This window comes from Arctopsyche grandis, chromosome 1 (assembly GCF_051622035.1).
Source record: "Arctopsyche grandis isolate Sample6627 chromosome 1, ASM5162203v2, whole genome shotgun sequence".
Classification (NCBI taxonomy): Eukaryota; Metazoa; Arthropoda; class Insecta; order Trichoptera; family Hydropsychidae; genus Arctopsyche; species Arctopsyche grandis.
Window position 1 is genome coordinate 2,154,007 of NC_135355.1, and position 27,272 is coordinate 2,181,278.

At 36.2% G+C, this 27,272-nt stretch overlaps 1 protein-coding gene across 1 annotated transcript in view; it reads left to right on the plus strand.

The window, feature by feature from the left end:
* Positions 1-27,272, plus strand: part of cno (adherens junction formation factor afadin) — a 130,435-nt gene that overhangs the window by 48,298 nt on the left and 54,865 nt on the right. The window contains exons 4-10 of the mRNA XM_077445644.1: positions 10,459-10,586; positions 10,656-10,764; positions 10,837-11,024; positions 11,341-11,500; positions 12,187-12,312; positions 12,384-12,541; positions 13,764-13,845. Coding sequence (XP_077301770.1) covers positions 10,479-10,586; positions 10,656-10,764; positions 10,837-11,024; positions 11,341-11,500; positions 12,187-12,312; positions 12,384-12,541; positions 13,764-13,845 — 931 coding nt within the window. The 5' untranslated portion in view covers positions 10,459-10,478. The remainder of the gene's footprint in view (positions 1-10,458; positions 10,587-10,655; positions 10,765-10,836; positions 11,025-11,340; positions 11,501-12,186; positions 12,313-12,383; positions 12,542-13,763; positions 13,846-27,272) is intronic.

The window sequence follows — 27,272 nt, forward strand, 5'->3', positions numbered from 1 at the left end:
ATACACGGGAACGAGGCGCACAACCAATCAGCGTGACGTGGACTAAAACTTTTGACCAATTAGAACAACGACGAAACATTCTGACCAATGGGTGCATTTTCAGCATACTCTATAGGGATGTGGCGTACGTGTCGAGGAGACGCAGGAAGTGGGGGGGGGGGGTGGAGCGTTTAAAATGTGCTCCTTATATTGATCACCTGACTTGGAACGGGTGACGTCAGCTTCAGATGCGCTGAGTGGGAGCGTACACACATCCACGAAGCCACACACAAACATTAATTAATCATTTCGAACGGGTGAACGGGTGGGATTGGCGAGCGTGTTATGCGCGCACCCGACTCTTTCTATTAATACGTGCGCGCGTTCGCCTATAAATTACCTTGCATTATACTTATATATATATAACATATGACGTTATTTTAATTCGTGTATCCTTTAAGAAAGCACCCGTTGAAATCAACGGGCACAACACTAGTGTTTTTATAAAATTGTTCGCTCTTTGGCTCAAAGCGTTCTCGCCACTTGTTTGGCATCTCTTTTCGATTTCATTTACGTATCTTTAGGGCGAAATCACACAGCGTGGGATGTGGGACGTGGTTTTTTTTTTTAGATAGTTTTAAAAATGTGGCATACGTGGTACCATACTTGTTACCGTTTTTTCAAAACGAAACATTTGAGCTTTTTTTTTTTTAATTGTATAGTAGTGTTTATCCTTGCTTGACAGTGATATATACCAAAACGACCCTTTGGACCATTTGATCAGTGATCGATAACTGTGTATCGACAAGTTCTTCAAATATGGGATACACCGTTATCGATCACTGTCAAGCAAGGATAAACACTACTAGGCGAACGCTCGCACGTATTAATAGAAAGAGTTTAGTGCGTGCATTACACGCTCGCCGATCCAACCCATTCACCCGTTCGAAATGATGAATGAATGTGAATGTGTGTGTCTTCGTGGATGTGTGTATGTGTGTACGCCCCCACACGGCGCATCTGACGCTGACGCCACCCGTTCCATGTCAGGTACTCAATATAAGGAGCACATTTTAAACGCTCCACACCCACCCACTTCCCCGCGAAAATGTACCCATGCTGAAAATGCACCCATTGGTCAGAATGTATCGTCGTTGCTCTAATTGGTCAAAAGTTTTAGTCCACGTCACGCTGATTGGTTGTGCGCCTCGTTCCCGTGTATTTATTTTATTGACGTTGTAGTTTTTAGAGCAGCACGTCTGGATCTTGATTTAACGAAGTCTGGCAGGTCACTCCAAGCCGTGTAGGGAGGTATTACAGAGGTGAAAAGGTTTAGAGCCGCTGCTTCCGACGTTAACTAGTCTTATTGGATTAGTTTTTTACGCAGCGGAATGGTGTCACCGCACGGCCACGTTCGCCTTCAATTATAAAAGTGCACGGTTCATTCGATACACGAGACTTTTTTGCCGCCATTTTAAACATTCGAGAGCTTTCTTCGCTCTCTCGCGTCTGCCACGGGTTTGTTCAATTATAATATTTGTCCTGGGCGTACATGTGCGCTCTCAATGAAAGACCATGTGTGTTTACCGAGCGGTGAGAAAAACCAGGCCACAAACAGGCCGTTTGTTCATTGATTACGCATACCGTGGCTGCGTATCGTATTCTAAATACCGAAATGCCAAAAATACCGTAATTGTTTTGATCTCGGTCCCATAGCTTTGCTTCTACCGAGCTGATCGTTTTATTTTTGTTTCCGCGTCAACTCATTGTTTTTGTTTGTTGTTGTTTTGACATGTGTGTATGTGTGACGTTACGACATCGCCATTGACATCTGGTGTGGGTTCTTCGGCTTTCGATCCAAATGTTTGTCGCGTGCCTGGCAGGATGGATGGATGGTTGTCCCTAACCAGTTTTTTTTTACAGCGGCACGTGCTCTAAAGATGTCATAGCTAATTTGCTGCTGTCACATTTTTTCTCACGTACGACCCGTGTTTGAGCGTTCAATTTATAGCGCAACCTATAGATAAATCTATCAAGACGTACATATCTCATATAAGATTAGTCTATCTTTGAACCCTTTCATCGAACAATAATTTTTTGTAGCAAACAAATAGGTCGTTCCTATGCATATTTAAAAAAAAAATGTTTTGCGAGTGTATTAAAGTCATTTATATTTATATTTGTGACATTTTACAATACGGAGATTAAAGTGATGGATAGTCCTATATTTTTCCATGTATGTATGTATATGTGCATTTAAACCGACTCGGATAGTGTATTTTTCTGCACATTCGGTCGACTCCCTTGTATAGATCCCAAATCCGAATATTCGAATACTTTTTATACGAACATATTTTTTTTATTTTCAATCTACAGCACATTTAGTTCTATTTGATGTTCCGGATAATGATTCTATTAAAACTTTAATAATATCTTGAACTTTTTAAAACTACAAATGAATAGCGCAGACACAGAGAAAAAACGCTAGCACGCCTGACCTATGCTATGGCACTCAAAAATCAACCCCCTGGGTGATTTTTGAAAAATTATCCTTTTATTGACATAGGTTTGACGTAAAAACTTGTCAAAATAATAAGTTCGTACGAATTAACAATGACTTGTATTAATGTCCTTCCTAGCTGGAAACCACGAGCAGGTTCAAGGCGTACGATTCAGTGTGTTTGCGCCTTAAGGATCCCCGGTTCAGGACGCAGGGTGTTTTTTCTAGATAGTTTTGCACATGTAAAAAAAGCGCTAGCACGTCTGATCTATGTGAGGCCAAAAATTCACCTCCTGGAGTGTTTTCGGTGATATTTTATTCTTGTATTGACATAGGTTTGATAGTGGTCAATGACGGTGATTCCCATATTTGAAGAAATGTAGAAGAAATTTGTCGAAATAATTAGATCGTACGAATTAGAAATGACATTAGGCACGTCAATTTACAGTTTGAGCCTATCTAGGCATTCTGAATTGTATGATTATGTGCCTTCATGCGTCCAGCTTTATATGCTTGTACTTTAAATGTTTAAACCTCTTAAGAATCTTTTCATCGTCGTTTACAGCCATTCGTCATCCACTACTGGACGAAGGTAACTCTCATCCATCTCATCCCACACAATTTTCTAATTTCATCTACCCATCTCATCTGTAGTCTTCCTTGTAGCCTTTTATAATCTTTCAAGTACTTTTCGAGCCTTTCTTTCACACATTCTTCTAGCTACGTGACCTTCCCATTCGCGTTTTTATTTCTTCACTCGCTCTACTATATCAGCTACCCTTAACATACTTCTCACCTACGCATTCCTTATCTCTCCTCGCTATGCCGGGCATACATCGCTTCATACTTTTTTGAGTGCACTGGATCTTGTGTAACATTATGACTTTCAGTGCCCAAGCTAGGTTAATGTTACACAAGATCCAGTGCTAGGTAAGCCTTACTCAGACCATTTTGATTGACTTTTCAAATTAATTAGCATTTGATTTTTTTTTATAAATATTTGTACTACCAATATTAGGATACATATATTTTAAGTAACGAAAAAAGCGGGGGGGGGGGGAGGGGATCGTAAAAATTAAACACCGCCCTGGTACTTTTTTATTTAGCACTACACCACTAGTTATAAACGTATGATTGTAGCGTAGACGTGTAGAGGTGTTTTCGAGATCGGTTGTGAAAGTTTATTGTTCTTGATCCGTCGGCCTGCCAGCTCCAAATGAAGGGCAGATCAAAACCGCCTAGTATTTATACCCGACGTGTACTCCCAACACAGAAATATCATTGGTCGATGGGTGGCGAGACCTTATTGGCTGTTGTATACAGCTTGTTCATACGTCGAGGCCTTTTTGGCGCGAACGTGTGATCAGGTGATCAGCGCTAGTAAACCAACGGTCGACGAGCACTAATCACCTAATCTTAAGTTACAATATTTTGGTTCTTTGCAGTATACACTTTAGTGAAAAAAACTCGTCACTGCAAAAGATCTATGATCAACAGATTGCTCGAAAAGTCGACTGATTTGTTTCACCATGCCAATGGGCTATATATTAGGTGTGACAATCTTCCTGATTTATCGCTTGCACTGTAAATATGTACTTGCCAACTACTACACATATGCACCTCTTGGTGCCTCTGACATTTGTCGTTCAAATAAAGTTTGATATGTGTATAGACAGTTGAGGTAGTTTTTTTTGTCATTGTAAGCGTAGTTGTATACGGTTTTTTGTTATTGTTTTGTGGTTTTTAATCATTTTGAGACAAAAAATCTGACTTTCAGTGACGTGACTAAGGTATGTTTAATGTGCGACCTCAATGAAATGGTCATTTGTGGTTTTCAGATAATGGGAATTGTTTCCTCAATGATAGGAATTTTTTGTCAGTGATGCGTCGATGATTGTATGTTTTTCATCATATACGTTTTTCGATAGATCTACCGTTATAACGAGAAAACTTGGATTTACGAGTGACGCTTCATATAGCGACACTAGTGATAGGATAGGGATTCTCTATATCTGTACAATAGATTTTTTGTGTGGCAAAATATGTACCATTTCTGAATGACAAACATAGGGGCGAGTACAAAAGATGATTTTTTTAAAGCAAAATATGAACACGGCTTTATTTTTTTTTCGTTTATTATTGTTTTTGTCATTCATTTCTTAACACGCGGAAGGCCTTTTGTGTCGTGCGTTGTGTTCTTTGGCAAGGAATTTTCGTATCTGATTTTGAAGAAACCAGTTATCGGACATAATCCTCAAATTCCAGGGGAGAAATTTCCATCTAAAAAAACCGGGGGAGAAGTTCGGTAACCATTCATATTAAACTACTACGTTTTGTAAAATTAGTACCCAATATTTTGAATGTAAGCCATACCTTTTGGGGGCGGGGCAAGTTGTCAATGACCCGCATCGGTAACACTTGCCGCACTGTGATGGATAGCGAGTTACCAGGACTTGTATTTTATTTTATATTTCCAAATATACTGAATGCAGGGTCTTCATATTTTATGTATTCTTCATCAAAACCTCTGTGATTCAAATTATGTCATTACGAAATCAAAAATCTGATCAATATCAACAGAAATATTTATTAACAATTAACAAAAGCTCAATACAAGGGAATTCAGTACGCTGTTCTCAACGGTCAGTGTGAAAATGACATCCGCCTTGGAATGACGGCTCTGTTTCCTAAACTAAATTCCGGCGTCCAGCACAGTTGCTAGTGGATTTGTAATGGTGCGTACGCACCAAGCCAACGAACGGCCCACAGGCCAACTTTTAAAACCAGTAAGTAGCGTACAAAATATCGAAATAAAAATTAAATTTAAAAATTGAAATTAAATATCAAAATTAAAACTTATTATATTAAAATTAAATTCAAGTATCAAAATAAAATTATAATCATTATATTAAAATTAAAATTAAATATTGAAAGTTAAAACAGAACATGCACAATTTAAATAAATTTTCGAGATTGACCTAAAATTAGATCATCAACAATCACATACAGGTAATCCTCGACTTAAGAAGTTTTGACTTACGAAGATACGCACTAAGATCTAAAAAAAATCAAAGAATTATTATTTTTACTTCCCCGTAATGCGCAGTTACTGAGAATATATCATGTATTAGTATGGGTGATCCAACGATTTTTGCTAACCCGGGGTGTTGTCGGTCACATTAAATGGATTTTTTTATTCTTCAATTGTTTCTCTCGTCGAAATAAATCAAGTAATTAAATCATTTCAGAGGTAAAATTTATCGGATAATGTGTGATTATTAATTTTATTTCGACGAAAGAAAAAAAAACCCTTTGACAAATCACCGACATCCGACACCGCGTTTTTTTATGAATTGTTTTTTTTTTATCGATCATCCACGTGGAAATACAGTAACATCTCGTGACGACTTTAACAATATTTTTTTTCGCTCGTACGCAGAGAAATTATAATATTTCTCTGGTTTTAAATGCGGTATCGTCGTAATTCAAAACATTGTTGTAATTCAAAACATCAACGATGATCTAATTTTAGCTCCATCTCGCTCTTTAGCTTGATTTTGATATTTAATTTCAATTTTAAAACTTAATTTTTATTTCGATATTTTGTACGCTACTGCTGGTTAAAAAGTTGGCCCAAAATCGTCGTTGGTTTAGTCCGTAAGCACCATAAGGCAAGTGTTAACTGTTTGGACTAATTTAAAAATTGCTGGCGTACAGGTAGTGCAGTTAAGGTCTGACCGCACTATGCGACAACCGAACGATCCGTCACTTCACAACAGTACGCGACCAAATATTGTTTGTATGAAATTGTATGAGACATAACGCACCGCGCGACACTCGCATGACGTAGAATGACACATTGCGTCAAAGTTGACGATTGTTCTTCTTCCTCGTATATCAAAGATACTATAATAGCGTCCGTTTCGTCCATCTTGCTCCGAGGTACCGAACGAATGATTGACATAATTTACTGCGTAGTCTCGCATCGCTGTCGTTCAAGTGCGGTTTACCTAATATTGTCGCACACTATTATGAAGTGTCGGATCGTTCGTTTGACGCACAGTGCGGTCAGACCTTTAGTATGTAGATAGTTAGGTTAAGGGCAAGATTATATATTAAGACAGCCGATTATTTGCTACTATGCTATGCTACTATTTTTTTTCACTTGATACTTCTGCTAGTTCTCCTGGGCTTGCACTCGACTATGTTTTGCGTCGTATCTTTTTTATTATTCCTCATTCCAGGTAATTATGTGCACATATACGCACACATAAAGCATGTAAATAATGTTCACATAGAAATGACAGAAAAACAGGGCTGAAAAGTGGCTACAGTTAGTAATCGCGTGTAAAGTTAAGGGCAGCAATGCGTTACGCGCGGGGTCAGGTCTGCTCCCACGCACTCGACCATGAAGCGTCACACACCTGATCCCCTGTTGCACTCGCACACCTTGCTATACTTAATTTACAATAATGGTGCCACCATTTGGTTACCTGTTTCGGCAACGATTTTCACGACTGATCATTTTTGCCGAGTCAAATTTAACAATCTTCTAAGAACTTGGCCCTGACTCATACTGATTTGTCGAGCCAGGAGGCACTTTCCGACATGACTCTCAGTAATTTGGCTATGAACTAACAGAAGCTTCTCTTATTTATGTGTCTTATCTTCTTTGCGAATGTCGGTGATCATTTTGGCTATTCATGAACGTGTAGATTGTGGTCTTGACTCATCTTGTCAGCTCTCTTGGGCATCTACACGTTCGTTTGGACCTCTACACACTCAGAATAGGAGATGCTTTCCTTGAAAGTTTATTGCTGCCCGTTTGATAGCTTTTTTTGTGACAACTACTGAAGTTCTTGAAGTATCACTGTTTAAAATTTCCTCAGTTCGCAGTAGCAGAGTTTCAACTGTCTTGTCTTGCATGATCAGCTAAATGGTATTTCAAGGTTCGCATAACATATTTTAAATAGCAAAGTTTTCGTATTTTGACATTAAGCGTGTTGTAATTGTGTTTTTCAAGTCTGCGAAATCTTAAGGCACAAACACGCTGAATCGTACGGTTGCAACTGTGAAGGGCGTTTCTTCAGTTCATTGCCAATTCGTTGTTTTATTATTTTGACAAGTTTCTTCTATATTTCTTCAAATATGGGAATCATCGTAAGGGACACACATAATCGTACGCGGCACGTGTTTTTTTTTTGCATATGTAAAAAAAACGCTAGCACACCTGATATATGCTAGGCCAAAATCACACCTAGAGTGTTTCCGGTGATTTTACTAGGCTCGTTAATTATGTATATGCGTGCCGTGGTTCGGTGATTATTCCGCACAAAGCGATATCGCAAATGTCACCGAAATCTCGATCACGGAACATTTCGCATCCGAAAATGCCATCCATCGAGAAGAACCTACGCGAACTTTCATATAAATGAGAACTTGAGTGCCAGATATTCCGTATTCGAGATTTTCGTGGCAACTACTGTGAAAAACGTATAAGAGGTTAGTAAAGAAGTGGCTGCCATCACTGTTCAAGTTTTTAACATGTGAGTTGCAAAGGGACGGTAGAAAGCTGCGTTTGGATAGCTGGCTGTGATCTGAATCTGACAAAAGAAGATTCCGATATAATTTTTCATGAGTTCGTTGATGATTAAGCTCCTCTAGCTTCATGTCGGAGACATTTACTTACCTTAATTTTTAACCAGTATTTTTTAGTTTTTAAACTGTTATAAAAAAAATGTCTGGTCTATTATTTAATAACGTATTACAATTGAAAGACCTGCTACCTACTTCCTTACTAGTTTGTCGCTACGAGGGATAAATTGTCCTAACTAATTACGAAGATAAATCGCTCCGTCATGAGCAACATTAGTGTCATGATAGGTAGCGTTATCGGTGATGTAATATTATTTACACAGTGTTGAACGAATGACTTAAATTGAAAACAAATGTAATAACATAATAATTTTTGTATTTTTTGACTAACGAGAACTAAGCATGCTGTCGCATTCGTGCAATATTTTGTAACATTGTAAGGACGTTAAATAATATCTTTTTTTTTTTTTAATTATTTCTTATTTAACTGTATAAATATTATTATAATATAATTCAACGCAAGGTATTTAATATATCACTGTAAGTTTTGCTGTCTATAATATGACGTTGAAATTTACTTTAATATTTATTTATTTATATTTATTTACTTATTTTAATATATACGTATTCCATAAATATTACGTCCTTTATATTAAAATTTTATTAATGTAAATATTTCAAAATACGAAACACGAACTCAAAACGAACAAAAAATTCTACCGACCGCTATACGCACCAACAATGTTGTATTTCTTGACTAAAATGCAATGCGAAACTGAAACGAAATGTAAGTGGCCATCGCGGTTCGAGTGGGGGGTGAATGCGATATCATGTATATAAATTTTACGTAAGTTTTATTGGTAGATTGGTTCGACTATAGTTGTCCAAGTTTGAGCTCGGTTGTTAAGCTTCTGCTTAGCGTCGTGAGATGCCGGGTTCGATCCCAGGGCCGCGCCTCGAGTGAAAATGAATTTTTCAGAGTTTGCTGCTGGTTAGACCTGGATTTGTGACTCCAGGTCGATCGTTTCCTATCAGAGTTTGCCAATTTTCTCTGATTTCATTTTTGAAACGGTTCCCGATTAAAAATTGCATAAAAATCCTTCCTACCTACTATGTCACCACTATTTGATTAATGTACAATAAAGTTTATGTACAATTCATAGATGTCTCGTTAATTTGCAAGTTTTTTAGTGTCTCGTAATTCAACGACTTGTAAAAAAAATGCCGCATTGTAATTGGCCAGGAAGGCGCATTGGGGTTTATCTGTAAGGCCTTCCTGGTATATATGTAAAAAATAATAAAATAATAAATAAAACGAGTCTACCTCACGGGACCGAAAGTGAAATGGTCGAAAAAGCAAATATCGTAAGGCAAAGATCGAAAATCGAAAGATCTTAAGTCGAAAGATCAAAAAAAAAGGGTGCATGGTAAACGGTACTATGTTTATATATAATTATATATCAGTGGCATGCGGTGAAATTATCTCTCTTTTTGTCATACAGCCTTGTTTAATGTGCGCGCGCAGGACACGGGAGGAAAAGCCTGTTCCTCTTGTTCCTGTTGTATCCTGCTCGCGCAAATTAAGTGAGTATGTACGACGTGGGGAGAGACCTCCTTTACGTTTCACTTACGATTATTTTATCTTTCGACTTAAGATCTTTCGATTTTCGATCTTTGCCTTCCGATATTTGCGTTTTCGGGCGGTTCACTTTTTTGTCATACAGCTTTGTTTAATGTGCGCGCGCAGGATACAACAGGAAAAGCCTATTCCTGTTGTATCCTGCTCGCTCAAATTAAGTGAGGATGTACGACGGGTGGAGAGAGAGGTTTACCGCACGCCACTGATTTATATACTAACCGTTTTTCATATGAATGCGTGATAAACGAATATTTTCGACTTTTTCACGGTCACCCAAATAAAACCACCACCTGTGCCATTTTAAAGTTAGCACATGTCGTTGCTACGTTACCGAACTATGACATTATCAAATTAATACACTTTTAAAAGCATTACATGATATTTAAAACGGTTGCACTCTTTAATCAAGACCTTTTTCTTTCGAACGGCTCGACTTGGTTCAATGTCAAATGTATGTGTATTGGACAAAAGTTTGTTGTGGCTTCATGACGTCACTGGTAGAGTTTGACGTTTGCGCTGACTATACGTTTATCCGTCATTCCATACATTGCATTCTTCGAAATTTTACCATTCGAGCATTTCGAAATGTATACCTTTCTCACGTACTGCAATGTGGAGGAATGCCCTTGTTATAACCCTCTGCCAGGTATCAAAGAGATGATGATTTACGATGACTGACAGTTAACATTCACCTGCCGTGCCAAATTGGACGATGGCTAATGTCTTGTCCTCTTTCTTTTTCCAGATAATTTCAAGATCGCCACAATGAATGGCTCAGACAAGAGAATGCTGGAGAGGGAGGCGCTCCGGAACATGATCCAGCAGTGGAACATGAACAGGCTGGATCTGTTCGAGCTGAGTGAACCCAACGAGGTAGTATATGCACTTATTGTTTCCATCATATACGTTGTGTTCGGTGTTTAAATTCAGTTATTTTTACAGGATCTCAGCTTCCACGGGGTGATGAGGTTTTACTTTCAAGATTCAGGCCAAAAAGTAGCTACTAAATGTATCCGGGTGGCTTCCGATGCCACCGTCGGTGATGTTATAGGTGATTTTCGCTAGTTGTGTTTGTGTTTTGTGTACTTGTATAGTTGGATTACTGTTTTTGTGTGTTTTGCAGAGACTTTGATTGAAAAATTCCGTCCAGATATGAGAATGTTATCAGTGTCTTCTTATGCTCTCTACGAGTTGCACTCGCAAGAAGAGAGGAAGCTCGGCAATGATGAAAAACCGCTTTTAGTACAACTCAATTGGCATCTTGACGATAGAGAGGGTCGATTTCTACTTAAAAATGTCGACGATAAAACTGTAATTATGCTTTGAATTAAATTTTTATTTAATAATAAAGTGGATATAATACGAATTTTATTGTATTTATTTGATAAGTTAGTTTTATCAGTCAATTCTATGCACATATACATATGTATTTATTATAGTTTACTACATATAAGTAGTAAATGATGTATATAAATTTTACGGATTTAAATAACTGTAAATAATTTTTTAAAAAATTAAATATTCTTAATGTCAGAAAAAAATATACAAGTATAAAGAATTCGAATTACATAAAATGTAATTTATATTGAAAAATTTAATGTTTCATAATATGTTTTGTATTATTTAGGCTTCTTCAGTTAGCTGTTTAGATGACAACAGTACAAATTTCAAAAGGAAACTATCCAAAAGAGAAAAGAAAGAATTGAAGAAAAAAGAAAAGCTTTCCAGAATGAAATCGGATGCTATTAAAGATGAAAAACATCCCGTAGCAGAAATGCTCTACACCGGTTTGTTTTCACACATTTCAAATAATTCCATACATATGGCGAAAATTTAATTGCGCATTTGTCGTAATCATTTCATAAAAATTGTGTGAATTAAAAAATATATTATATCTTTAAAATATAAATGTACAATTTAAAAATAATTTCTAATATATTGAAAAAAAAAACAGCAATAGAAAAAAATATAATTAGATTATAAAACAAAAGAACTTATGTCTTATGTTCCTTTAATTTCATATTTTTACTCGTAAAAAAATAAAATAAACAATAAGACTAAAAACCTCTAGTAAAATACTTGATCATTTAAAACATTACAAATCCATTGTTTTAATTAGGTTAGTATTTTATTATCAAATGCGAGCATTTGACAAGTTACTTTCACAACAGAAAATATTTACAGCAACCTAAAATGAATGAAATGTGCATTAACGCTGAGCGTTAACGACTTTTTACTCTGCAGTTTTTAATTGTTAAATGATTAAAACATTTCTTTTATTTCATACTACAAATAAAATATTACTCAATGTAACATTTTTCATTCAACAGAAATAAATATATTTATTTATTACGCAATTTCTTTTATTCTATGTAATGCGAAAATCATTAGTTATTATTTAAATGCACCGTTGAATTGATCCAATGCATCCTTCAATTATTGCAATCGTAATGATGTAAAATTAATATTACAGAATTGCCCGAAACTTCCTTCACGAGATCCATATCCAATCCGGAGGCCGTAATGAGACGAAGACGACATCAAAAACTAGAAAGGAAATTACAGCTCTTTAGATCAAAAGACGGCGGCCCAGATACGGGTATGCATCATTTGTCAAGTCTCAATCTATCATAATTACATAAACATCACTTAATTAAAATCTAATTTCAGGCGGTACTTTGAAAATTTACGGCGAATCACTCTGTTCCGATGTGCCTTATAAAACGTTATTACTTTCTATTAACGACTGTGCGGCCAGTGTGGTCAGAGAAATGCTGGACAAATACGGACTTGGAAAATTTGACCCGCTGCTATATTGTATCGTTCAGGTGAGCTTTGTTTCAAATTTAGTCTCAATAAAGATGATTGAATAGACAGTGCAACTTTAGTATGCGGTCTACCTTTGAATCGCAGTCGACTATTTTTTTATTATTTGTATCGTAGTAACGACCTGTTTATTATAATTTTTCTCTTTTCCTGCCGCCCCATAATGTTTTCGAAGCATTTCTATCAAAATATCGTCAGCAGCGAAGAAAATACCGACCCTAACAACCTAATCGTAAATGAATAGGGCCAACCCTAACTTAACCTAACCTAACCTGATCCTTAAATAAATAGGAGTTGGCTGCTAAGATAAATTTTATTTCATTTATCAATATATTCACAAAAAAAAAACATATCTTAGCCGCAAACACTTATTTATTTAAGGGTCAGGTTAGGTTAGGTTAAGTTAGGTTTGGGCCTATTCATTTAAGATTAGGTTGTTAGCGTCGGTATTATTCAGTCTCACTGTCACTCGCGAGAACTGAGACAGTGAGATCGCATATTAAACTAAAAAAAATCACATACTAAAGTAGATATGTGAAGGTAGACCGTATACTAAAGTGGCACCGAATAGACTTGATTTGTTTAACCGTTTGACCGCGACCGTCTTCTATGGAAGCTTTGCGCGACAAGTCTGTAGCGCGGCTGTCTTCCATAGAATTTCTGAACTTTGCACGGGATTTTGAGCCTTATATGCGCCTATTTCAACTGTTTTAAGGTTCAAAATTGATTGAACATATTACTGAGAGTTGAATGCCATCTATTCAATTTGCTTAAAATGAATATGTACCAGTCAAAATTAGTTTTTTGTGGAACCATACTGAAACCTCGTTTATGTGACGTCACGTCTGTTGAACAATGGCGACGATACGTCTCAATTGTATGAAGAATGATTATTTGACAATTAAGCCAAAACTACGAGATGTATTATGTATTTTATTGTTTAAAATAATACTTTATGTGTTAATTAACATATCTGGTTACTTGAGTAAATATTAAAATCTGTATTTAAGGTCGAAAACTCGATTGCCAAATTCGCGAAAAAGGTGCCGTTTACAGGGCTTGTTCGCTATATTTATTGCCGCGGGCAAAGGGTTAATTATTTTATTTAGTAATTATTAGGAAATATAATAATAATATGATGAAATATGGAACGCAAGGTGCTTAAAAATACGGATCTATAATAATACATAGTCGATTAATATAATCTTTTTTTTTTCCTCGTAGGTTAACGGACAAGACAATTCCGAGTATATTTTGGACGACGACGAATGTCCGTTGGCTATTGTGATGGCTCATCCTCAGAGAGGTTTGTAAATGTTATCAATATTATTACAATAAATGTAAAGGAATTGCTTTGTAATGTTTGTTTGTTATTACTAGGTTTTTATTATAATTATATTATGATTACAAACATCTAGGTTCAGAACCTCGACAATGTTTCAGTTTTAGATAGATGTCTCTAAACGGGCGTTTTATGTTTTCTGTTTAATTAAAATATATTTTATTACACTTGATTAGGTATTGTATATTGTGTCGACGTGCTAATTTGTACAAATAATAATTAAAAATTAATTATTCAGTTATTGATTAGAAGTCACGAGTTCGTAAATTTTTTATACATAGTTTGTAATCTTCTGGGAATTGACACGGTGAGGGTTCATGGGCAATTCTGTGTCCAATCAATTATTAAATTCTTATTGTTTTCAAATTGATTAGTTGAAATTAGAATTGCCGTGCGAATAGATCTATTTTTTTCCCGGGCGTGCTAATTTGATTACCTTCATGTCCTTTGCTAATGAAAAAATTAAAATTACTTTCGCAATATTTTTTATATTTTAGTAGGTGTGTACAGTGATGACGAATCATTGTTTGAATTGACCCGTAGTCGCTTTAAGGTTCAACATTATATTATAATTAATTATGATTGTAATCTTTTTTCGAGATGTCTAAGAAGATGTCTGAACTTGACGCACTAAATACAGATAAACACTCGGATGAAAAGCGTTCTTAATAAAAAATGTCAACAACAGTCGGCAGGAACTGATTTTTTGATAAGACGTCATCTGATTTTACATTTATTTTATGTAAATAAAATCATATTAAACGACACGTAAAATTTTGAGTACACAAACGCGAATTTTAATGTAAAAAATTAAAAATCGCACCCATACAATGAAAATGACGCAACTTAAAAAAATTTTGGGTTTCTAAACAAACAGTAAATAACATTATATAATTAGTTTAGTGCTTTTAAGTGATCCAGCGCCCCTGGCTACAAATGTACAATTTATTTATTTAATTATTTTATTTTTATTTTTACATAGATATATGTAGATATATACCAGGAAGGCCTGACAGGGGTTTACCTGTAAGTCCTTCCTGGTATAAAATGTAATAAAATAAATTAAAATAAATATATATCGAAGAAAGGAACGGCAACAAAATTAAGGTTTCGGGTATCCAGCCCTCTTAATGGTATCCTAACTTTAACTGTAAACGAGTTTTGGGTAAAAGTCGGAATTCTCGACAGGGCGGAGACCGCCAGATCGTAAGGGAGGCTCGGTCGACCCGCTCCTTCCTGTGATTGGCTACTCTTTGCGATGCCAATAGTATTGCCGTGCCCTGAATTAACTCGACTTTTGCCTGATGAAATACTCCGACATATACTGCCAGGTTCGCATATAATTTCGGACAGTTGGGCAGCGTACGGAAATATTCCGAATTCCGGTAAAAGTGGTTCACCGGGATAATTTCGTGGATCCAATTGATAGTGAAATACATACGCAAAATGTGGATGCGTGTGAAAAGAAAGATGAAGCGTCAATTTGGCATAACGCGTGCCCGTTTTGATTAATATTTAGATGCATTTGTATTGGACCACAAACGAATGCGTGTATATTCCGTTCGCAATATGTGGAATATTTCCGTACGCTGCCCAACCGAGTTTTGTAACAGGACGAAGTCCCTTTGAAATGATTATTTCCAACTTTTATCCTCCCGAACGATGCGGTGCAAACGATCGAAAAGCGCCAGACAGACTGAACCACAGATTAAGGGCGGTTTCAGACTAGCGTATTTTTCTGCGCGTATATCGTCGTTTCGGCATACGCGCTTACACGCGCGCTACATTTCGCGCTTCAAAAAACCGGAATCGCGTACACGGGCTTATTTCAGCGTGTTCGCTCCAACCGGTAGTGGTGATTTAGTATCAACATGGATAATACGAGCTTATAAGCGCGTCTACGCTCGTACGAGTTGCGCGTATGGAAAGCGACGCGCCTATACGCGCCTACATGCACTTCAAAAAACGAGATTATACGCGCGTATAAAACGCTAGTCTGAAACCGCCCTACCTGTACGTGTACCTTATGCGTGCGCACTGCTCGCACTTACACTAAGCGAAATCTACCCGAAGTCCCGACATACACCTACCCTGTATACGTTCTGTGCTTCTGATACTTTAGTTCCGAATTTTGCCTTATTATAAACTCGCCAGAAAGATCCAACTCAATTTTAATAATGGCATCTGTGCACATCGAAAGGTTACTCGTCATCTGACGTGCAATTTTTAATTCGTGAAGTCGAGAATTAAAGCGTTCAAAGCAGCCATCCAGCTAATCTGTGGTTCAGTCTGTCTGGCGCTTTTCGATCGTCTGCACCAAACCCCCTCTCGAACCATGTCGGCTATGCAAAGATTCTTCTCCGACTGAAAGAATTGAGCCCTTCGAAAGAATTCGATCGATTGTCGAAGTCACTGCGATTATCCGCACCCGGATAATCGAGAGTTTACTGTGAAATAAAATAAAAATTCTCGTATTGGGCAGCTGCATACACATTTGGCTGTTGGTTTGCACTTGCAAACAAAATTCAATTGCCTCGCTTCATTCATTCAGTAGGCGCGATTGATTTTCTCAGAAGCTGCTGCTGATTCATCAATCAACTTTGGCCCCCGTTGAAAAGTCACAGTGGTTCAATTGAGAGTACGAAATTAAACATATGTACATATGTATGTATGCATGTATGTATATTGTAGACAAGTAGTGGAGTGATAGTGTGTGTCCCGGTTGAGCACCCCTGACCCCAGTCGGTAGCCAATGTTACTGAGTGAGTTCCGTTCAAATCTTAAGGTTGCGCTGACGCGGCGGGTCGCGTCCCTCGCATCGTCCTCCCCATCCTCCCCCAACACTTTTAATTGGCCAACTCGTCGCGAATTTATCCGGTTGTTTTTGCAAAACGTGGTGTTTGCCTCGGGGCACCATGTTTCCTGTCTGCGGTGCGCGTTAAAAATAGGCTTTCCGCGAAATTTGCACCCCCCAACCGCCCGCCCTCTACCACCCTCCGAGTCCAACGGTTGAAATATTAACCCTTATCGTCAGAGTCGACTGTTTTGACAGCATTCAGTGATGTGTTTTTTGCATTTGTAATATTTGCGGTCGTTTCCCGCAAAGGTACACATAAATAAAGTGGACTCAGAGTGAAAATAACATTGTGAATGTTCGATGGTTTCTAAACGTTCCGCAATAAGCCGCTGGAAAAATGTTGGACTGGGGTATAAGACGTAAGTCTCGATTCAATTTTCTTTTTTTTTATATACATATCATGAATTTTTGCGCCCGTTTGAAGAGAAATATTCAAATCTCATATATAATTTCGAAAGAGACTTTGTATGTACATGGGGTAAGTTTTGGTTCGTAGAATTCGTGACGTTAAATTTAATAAAAAAAAAAACAAATGAATATTCAAATAAATCTAATACATATACATATACAATAATTTCGAAAGAGACTTTGTAACTATGTTTGTATGTATGTAACTGTTGTTGGTTCGTAAATCCGTGACGTCATCGAATAAATGAATTTAAATAAATTAAAGCTATTCAAATAAATTTAATAAAACGTTTACTATTAGATTGGCCATGTTTAAGCGGTTTATATTACAAATACCGAGCGAAGCCGGGTTAAAACTAGTCTAATCTAATATATAATTTCGAAAGAGACTTTTGTATGTATGTTTGTAAGTATTTTTGGTTGGGAACTTCGAAAACAAAACAAAGTTTCTATGATGACTATTCCATATATATTTTTTTCGATTCAAATAAATTTAATATAAAAGCGAATGAATATTTACTGTTAGATTCGTCATGTTTAAGCCGTTTATATTACAAACACTGAGCGCAGCCGGGTAAAACCATTAATACACAATAAAATACAAAAAGATGTGCAATTAAAAATCAAAAAAATACACAATATGTACATACACGAAGGAAAATAGGGATCTAACAAAGTTCTGTAAATTTGTAAAATTAACTAAAAGAAAATTACAAAAGTTTTTAAAAGTTCGGTAAAAAGCGAATTCTTTGTTCTTTCTTTTACCGCGCCTGTGTGTGCCAAACACTTCGCGCACACGCCACGAGCCGGCTATATGTATATAATCAACACTATGATGCATTTTTTTGTGGAATTGGGACAAATGGGAACGGGAATTTCATGCGTTATTGTGGCATTGCAACGCATGCCGGGTTCAGCTAGTCTATATGTATAATAAAAATCAATGTTTGTCTGTTTTTCCGTCACGTATGCGTTCCTATACCATTCAACCGATTGCGATGAAACTTGCAACAGTTGTGTGCATGTCCGCGATGGTTTTTGTAAAAAAATCCCCCAAAAACGGGAACGGAAACGGGAAAAACGAGAATGAGTGGCATTGCATGGCAAATAATTTCAAATCAGTTCGCAACCTATGTTGTTAGGGTAAAATAAACAAACAATTGAATAATTGAAAAAGTGTTCGCAGCCCTCTATTGTTTATTTTTTTAGTCAAGTCAAGTTCGCCGCCTGCGTTTTTCCGACAAATGGAAACGGCATTTGCATGCGTTATTGTGGCATTGCAATGAAATAAAAAATGCAAAACCATAGAAATTTGTTTAAGTGTGAAAGGATTATTTTTGTTTTATTTCCAGTATTAAAAACTACATATACCAAAAGCGATGCTAAACCTAATTGCAAAAATAAACATGTGATCGTGAAAACTACATTTACAATACCTTTGCAATTCCACATTCAGTTAAATCAAAATCTACACAAATTACATACCGTGTAATAGTTTTATTCAACGGAAAAACAATGTTTTCTTTCAAAGATTTCATTGTTTACATCAGAATTTATTTCCCAAACAATGGCCTCTCAAGACTTTGTTGTTTTAATTTATACATAACTACTAGAGACACGTATTTTGGGCATCTATTTTTGTCAATTTTAGCATTTTCATTTTGCATTTTAGCGTTTTAGGGCATTAAAAATGTTCAATTTTAGCATCTATTTTTATGAAGAGTTTAATTTTAAATAATAATAAGTTTCGATGAATTTGAATAAAATGTATATAAATATGTATATACAATTTAAAGACAACCCAACAATTATAAAATAATAGAAAAATTCAAAAATGTTTTGGAATTAAAATTTCAATGAAAAAAACATGAATATAAAAATACAAAGACAAAAAATATAATACCAATTAAAATTTATTAAAACTCAACATGGAGCATATTTCTACAGATTATTTTTTGAGATTTGTGCGACGGTCGGTAACAATTATATTGTATTTACTTAAATACCTTTCAGCATCCACACTTTTGTCTACTATTTACAGTAGTAGACAAAAGCAGTTGCTTGGTTTCGACAGGAAAAACACCGTCTATGGTAAACTGCAAGCTCTGTTTTATCCCCTCAATTTCTTCACATAATAAATGGGCAAAAGGATAGGAAAGGACCCTTCTAAATTGTCTATTAATTTTATAAATTTTATATGCAAATTTCACTTTTGTTTGTTATTTTAGCATCAATTCGCTTATTTTACGAATTAAGCATCTATTAGCATCTATTCCGAATTTTAGCATCAATTAAGCATTAATAGCAAAATGCCCAAAATAAGTGTCTCTAATAACTACATAATGTGTGCACACTATGAAAGAGTTCATCGAATATCATTTTTTTTGTTGCATTTCAATCTAAATATGTAATTGTGAATGACAATGACTAAATGAGCCAGCAGTGGGCTGAAATAATTAATTCCAATGAGCCGGATCGTCTCTGAAGCGCACCGTATTTATATCCTGCGCACAAAGAAAATAATTATGCAGTCTTTTTGAGGATGTTCTTTTTGTGCTTGCATGTCTGCTGTACGTACATATTTGCGTTCCTCAACATGTTCGGCCATTTTTTATTTTTGGAGAAGCCCTTCATCGGAATTGCAGAACAGACCGCCATTATGTATCCCCGTGACATTTCCATTCGAAATTACATGTATTTGTTTCGAGAATGTGCCAACGATAGCAGTATGTATTATATTATATATATGTATATATGAACCCTTTCAGTTCGTACTTAATGCTCCATTGATTCAATATCTCCACGCGAAACTGCGCTCGCTTCGTCTGTTATACAATGTATTGTTGAACGCTTGAGGACGCCTGGAAATATCTTTGAGAATCGATACGAAACTTTTTGAAGTCTTCCAAAGTTAATTTCAAATTCGATGTATTGCTCTAACATGGAGTTCTTCGCATGTCTAGAAATATAGTCCCCTCCCTCCTATAACACGGTAGATATGAACGTAAATAGAAGAAGACAATTATTGCATTTTGCACATTGAAATTGTATGGTAGTACTTATCCTTGATTTTGACAGTGATCTGACAGTACCGTTTTCGGTTTTGACAGTGATCTGTACCAAAACGACCCTTTGGACCATTTTGTGTAAAATTGTATCCTTGCTTGACAGTGATCGATAACGAATATGGGATTCACCTTTATCGACCACTGTCAAGCAAGGATACAATTTTACAGAAAATGGTCCAAAGGGTCGTTTTGGTACAGATCACTGTCAAGCAAGGATAAATACTACTATACAATTTCAACGACATAGGTCGAATGTGTTCACATTTTTTTCTATATGTTTATAACTATCTAAAAAAAACTGATTTTCCAATTTGAATCCAATTTTTAATTACATAAAATCGGAAAGTTTGAGCTTTTCCACGTTGTAGTGTGCCGTCTGATCGTTAACAATCTGGTACATATGTATATATCGTGGAAATAGGCAAGTTTGTCTTCATTTCATTAACGTTTCTTTTACTATTTTGTTTTTTGTCCAGGGGGGTAGTAGTGTGGGGTGTATTTAGTAACCCTATATGCATAGGATGTTTGGAAAAACGAGTCAATTGTCCCGGCTGAAAGATTCAAAAGCTTTCTAGCCACGTCTAGTTTGTTCGTGTTTGTTGAATGGAGTCTTCCTGTCTGCAATTAAGTGATCTTTCAGTGGTGCTTCTCTCGGGTTTTTCCAGTTTTTCCACCGCTCCGGGAAATGAGTTTCACTTTAAAACTCCGGAACAAAGGCATCCGAGGTTCGTTCGCTGTAAATAGCACGTCGATGCATCTATGGATGTACACACACGTGTTATACACATGTGATATACATAAAGCCGAGTATCTACCTGGTCACTATCAAATGCAGATGTTACACAGTTCGTCACACTTATACATATTTTATATTAATCGTGTGTGCGTGTGTGATAGAGCAGTTCTCACGATGTAACAAACCGACCCCCCCTGTCTGATTTTGTATAATGTCGAGGTCGAGCTTGTCTAGAACGGAAATTAAATTTGAATTCCTCTAATAGTCGGTTGCACTAGATTGCCGGTACACTCGTGCATTGTACGTGCGTTTATTTAAAACGTCAGATCCAGTTTTATGTACACATTGAAGCTAATTTATACTAGCACTGCACTCGACGTATTAGAACATTCTATATGGACACATTAAGAGGGCTGTACACCCGAAACCTTAATTTTGTTGCCGTTCCTTTCTTTGATATATATATTGAGTGAATGCGACAATATATATCAATATATATATATATATATATATATATATATATATATATATATATATATATATATATATATATATATATATATATATTGAGTGAATGCGACAGTTGCGCTTCGACCAGATAATACGTATTTTAAATCGAAAAAATCGAGATTTCGTATTCTCCAATTTCTCATCTGAAACTGGACCAATTTAATAAAAAAAATCATCATCGGTATGAGAAAGATATTTTCTATGCACCTGTGCGCGTATTTTGTTTAAAATCGACCGTTAAATAAGCATGCTGGACTCTTTTCGTGGGTGTAAAAAAGAGGCGATTTTGTAGATGTTTGGCGGCTCCTAGCTCCGATAAAAAATAACGAATCAAAAAAATAAAAGCACAGATGCATGCCAATGGTGGATATCCATAGCATATTAAAAAAATAATTTCTCTAGTGCCATAATTGAGGAAGGGAGAAGGGTAATACGTTTGTATGGACAAGGCGCTGGTGTCCAGCCCTCTTAATATGTTCCGTAATATGTACGTGGCGTATTAGTGACAGCAGTAACTGACGCGATCTATTGTGACAATATTGATACGATGCAAGCGATATTGCGCCGTATCGTCGCGCTCTGTAATGCCTTGCAATCGTCTGAAACAAGTATGAACGCGCCGTTAACGGTCGGTGCCGTGTAGTATGAATGGAAATTGTATTTTCCGTGCCGAGCTGTTGACGTGACGATACAAACATTACGTTCATATGTTCAGTTGATATTGTTTGATGAGGGGGTTAGTTGGAAAAAAAAAATTTTGCAGAAATTATTTAATAAAAATTAAACTGACTTTTAAAAAAAAAAAACTTCTGATGGAATTTATAAAAAAATATTTAATTAAAAAAATTTTCTGCAGCGTCTTGTCAGCTCATAAAAAAGGTATAAAAAATCGATTGTGTATTGTATATTACGCACTATAGAAATGAAACTTACGCAAAATCTACATATTCATACCAGATAACGAACCGGTTTAGTTATGTTAGGTTAGGTTTTGATATACATACATATTCATACCAAATAAGGAACCGGTTAGGTTTGTGAAGTGATTCTCAAAGAGGTGGAATCCAATTCAATTTACTGTGCGTAAGGAAGTTTATATTCTAGCGTTTGGATACTTGCTTTATTTTATTTCGCTTCGTATAATTATTTCTTTATGGAGTTAGTCAAAGCGAAGGCTGATTTATATTTCGCTTTCTAGTCTTCGTTGTGAATCTCACTTTAAAATTCCTTCTCACATAATAATAATCAGCATCTGTGTTATCTCTTAATTTCACTTTAAATTTTCACCATCTCGCTCTTGCTAGGAAATCCTCATATAAATATTTTCATTTAATCATATTTAATTCTGATTTCGTGCCGTTCTATGTATTGAGAATAAACAAAGCCTGTCGGACAATTGTGCAAACTGTGATAAAAAATAATATAAGTTATTCAAAGCCAATTACAAGCACCAATCACCATAGAGATATCTATAGACAAATTTTTGCAACATTTTTAAATATCAACAAATTATTAGATGCTGTAAACTCAAATTTTCCTAGAAATAAAACGGGATTGTCAATCTGTTGGAACCGTTTCTAATGAAATCAGATAAATTGCCAAACTCTGAAATGAAATGATCGACCTTAGAGTCACATATCCAAGGTCTGACCAGCAGCAAATCCAGGAATAGAACCCGTGACCATACAATCGAAAGGATTACATGCTAACCACTGATCTACATATGTATGTTCCTAAACGAGTTTTCCCAAGATCTCGAGACCCATTAGAAAATTTCGGCCAGAAACAGAGAAAATGAAAAGTATATAAAATACTAGCTCGTTCAGGATAGGATAGGTTTTTTTTTCATTTTGAAATGCGGGTCACATTTTTCATGTGAAATTCGTCTAATTTGTTTATTTTCGTATTGCTATTACAAAAATGTCAACTGTAAATATACGTGGGTAAATCGTTTCGCATTATAATGGCATGTCAACGATAACGATCACTGTCAATCAGTTCTCGTCGAGTTTTTCTTCCGAATTCATGATATTATGTCGTTTTATCTATGCTTTGAGCGATACCGAAAAATTAGGTTGACATGCAAGGGCTTTGAGTTCTGTACACATGTGTGCTCAATAAATGCCCTTTGATGTGGCTATTGCACTATAATTAGATGCGGGCTGTGTCTGGCTCGAACGGTACATGGTCTGAGGACTATGGTTGTTTTGAACCAATCCGTAGGTGAGCTGTCGAACCATTGTTCTTTGGTTCGAATCCGAACCATATATTGTGCACGTACATATGTATCCCTTTGTGTCTCGTTAATCTCACAGCCAGGCTTGAGTGACTACGTCAACCTTGATCTATGTCTAATGCCGAACTCAAATTTGGAATGTCCTGTTTTATATACAATTTTGTTTTATTTTATTTCAATCGATGGCACCAAAGCAATCTTAACAGATTGCTCCAAAGCGACAAGTGTGTTATACAGATTGAGAACTATTACATATATCTGTGGTCAAACATTGTACACAATTATTATACAAGGCAAATACATCTATTCAATGTTGAAAATTGATCTACACAGACATATATGGACAAATCTGCAGCATTTATACAAATGAGCGAAATTCGAGATAATAAGTTAATAGGGCCGTACACCAGCGCCTTGTCCATACAAACGTATTACACTTCTCTCTTCCTCAATAATGGCACTAGAGAAATTATTTTTTAATATGCTATGGATATCCACCATTGGCATGTTTCTGTGGTTTTATTTTTTTGATTAGTTATTTTTTATAGGAGTTAAGAGCCGCCAAAGATCTATAAAATCGCCTCTTTTTTACACCCACGAAAAGAGTGCTTATTTAACGGTTGATTTTAATATTAAAACGGTTGATTTTAGATTAAAATACGACCACACAAACATAGAAAATATCTTTCTCATACCGATGATGAAATTTTTTTTTAAATTGGTCCAGTTTCGGAGGAGAAAACTGAAGAATACGAAACCTCGATTTGGTCGATTTAAAATAGCTCAATATATATGTATATCGAAGAAAGGAACGGCAACAAAATTAACGTTTCGGGTATCCAGCCCCCTTAATAAGGTTGAAGGTTGCTTATTTGTTGGAACCGTTTCAATGAAAATAAGATAAATTGGCAAACTCTGATAGGAAACGATCGATTCTGAGTCATATGTCCAAGGTCTGGTCAGCAGCAACTGGTGGGATTGAACCCGTGACCACTTTGTTCGAAAGCATTATATGCTAGGGCTCCCAAGCCGGCTGAAACTGAAACCGAAAAACTGGCATTTTGAACATTTCTTAAAAAACCAAAAACCGGCTTTTTTAAGGTTTTTTTTTAATACATTTTTTTTCTCGAGGCTAACAATTATGAATTTCAAATTTCTATGAAAGAACAAAAATAACACTGAGCAACAAAAAAATCACGTTTTTGGGCTACCATAGCGGAGACTAATCAATCTTTACTAAGTTTGACCCACTGAATTCGAATATGATAATGATTTTTGTTTGTTATTGATAGTTAACGAGATGAGCGTTTAAAAAAATACGCGATTTTTACAGTTTTTTTGGCTTTTGCGGTCTTTAACTCAAAATCTAGTATTGCTGTGCTTAAAGTGAGTATTGGAGTCAATATTCAGATGTTTTTCCTATTGATTGTGATATTTCATTGCTTTAAAATACTTATAATTAATTGTCTAGCGAATTTTAAAAGTCAAAAATATATTTTTTTTACGGATTTTTCTCCGTACTATGTTGCGTTTATTTGGACAGTTTTTTTTTATTTCACCACGTTTATAAGGATTGATTTTCTATCTCAATATTTTCCGACCGCTGAACTCTGTGAGGTGGATTACATGCCATCTCGCTTGCACCAACGCTATCCGCGTTACGAATATCTACACAACGAAAGCATTTCTATTGCAATTACCGCTCGAGTTAGTACGTTTAGATAAAAAACCAATCCTTATAAACGTGGTGAAATAAAAAAACTGTCCAAATAAACGCAACATAGTACGGAGAAAAAATCCGTAAAAAAATATATTTTTGACTTTTAAAATTCGAATTAGAATACAAACACTGAGTGGAGCCGGTTAAAACAACCAGTGTTGTATATTCATACATTTTCCGCTTAGCTTTGAGGCGATGCTGCGAACTGACTCGAAATCACCATGTCAACTATTTCTTATCTTTCCAAACGATAAATTCTACGTTATAAAATATGACCTACGATTTGAATGTCCTTCTTATTTGATTGGATTTTCAACTGAGTGTAGGGTCACAGGTTGATGCGTTTGTAATTCTTGGGTACGACCGTTTGGTAATGTTTATGAAACGAGCGATATAAAAGGCGACGTTCTTGAAATTTGCTCCCTAGCCGTTTTTATTATAACAAGGAAGAAGTGTTTCACACGGATGTGGAGACGGGTCGCTGGGTCGCCGTCCTTGCGTGAAGAGGGTCGGTCTGATGATGGAGTCGGAGTTCGTCTCGCTCCACTGATCTCCCCTACCCAATACCTGTGTAACGTTCTCGTTTTGACAGCCCTACGGCTCGTTTGACGTCCTTTCATATCATTAAAAAGGCACTGTCGAGGAACCCCCCCCTCAATTTTTAGGAACCATTTTTCGTCATTGGTTTTTAAGGTTATGGATGTCGTCTACCAAAGTACTGGATCTTCCATCTATTATGAATTGTAATGAGCTGTGTCTCCAAGATATCGTGTATCGTTTGGTGTTCCAAGTATAGTACTCTTATTGTTACGAGTTTATGAATTATTTTACATCAACATACACGTGTGTAAAGCTGGATTATTGGTCACATTGCGATCGCCCAAAAGACAATTTTTGCCATGAAAATCGCGAATATAGAATATTTGGCACTCGAGTTCTCGTTAGTGCAGTATTTCGCGCGATTGATGGAGTTTTTGGGTGCCAGATGTTCCGTGATCGAGATTTAGTGACGTCGCTTTTTGCGGAATAACCATCGAACCTTAACATATGTACTTACATACTTGGGGGAGGACTCAAGACTTCATATATATTAGATGCTTAACCTTCCAGCGGGCGCGCGGAGTTATTTCCTTTGAGCGGGCGCTTGTCTTAAATTTTACGTCATCAAATTTTCTCCATGTAAATGGTGTTTTATTTATGTAAATGGTGATTTCTTTAAGTAAATGTTAAGGAAATGTTGTAAGGTTATGAAAAATGATAAATGACGATACTTTAAAAAATATATATTTTACTTTCTAAACTAAAAACCAATAAATTACTCTAAATATGCTAACATTTCAAAACAAAATATTTTATCGACCTATTTGATCATTAGTCACAATTATTAATCAGAATCAATATTACCTATTAGTCGGGATTAATATTTTCATCCTTACAATTATTACAAAACACCTCAACTGCAGAATGCTTCTTGCTTATAAAGGACTCAACGGAACGCTCAACGGAAATTCCCAAATATCGATGACTCACAAAAACTTCTAATCACAACCGATTCGCCTGCAGTTTCGGGAAACACTGACCTTCGAATAGCTCGAAGCTCGATGCTTATCACAAAGTGGCAAAAGTAGGAGATGCGATAAAGCGCATTTGTCGTAAATTTTACGACGGCGCGTCCGCTGGAAGGTTAAAGGTCTATTTATATTATTCAGCACTACATTGCAAAAGACCGGAGTGCACTACTTATAGGTCTATTTATATTATTCAGCACTGCCGGCACAACAGTGCACGGAAAAGACGACTTATATTCATACTATACAGCAGCGCAGGTTCAAACAAGTTTTGGACAAAATTACAAG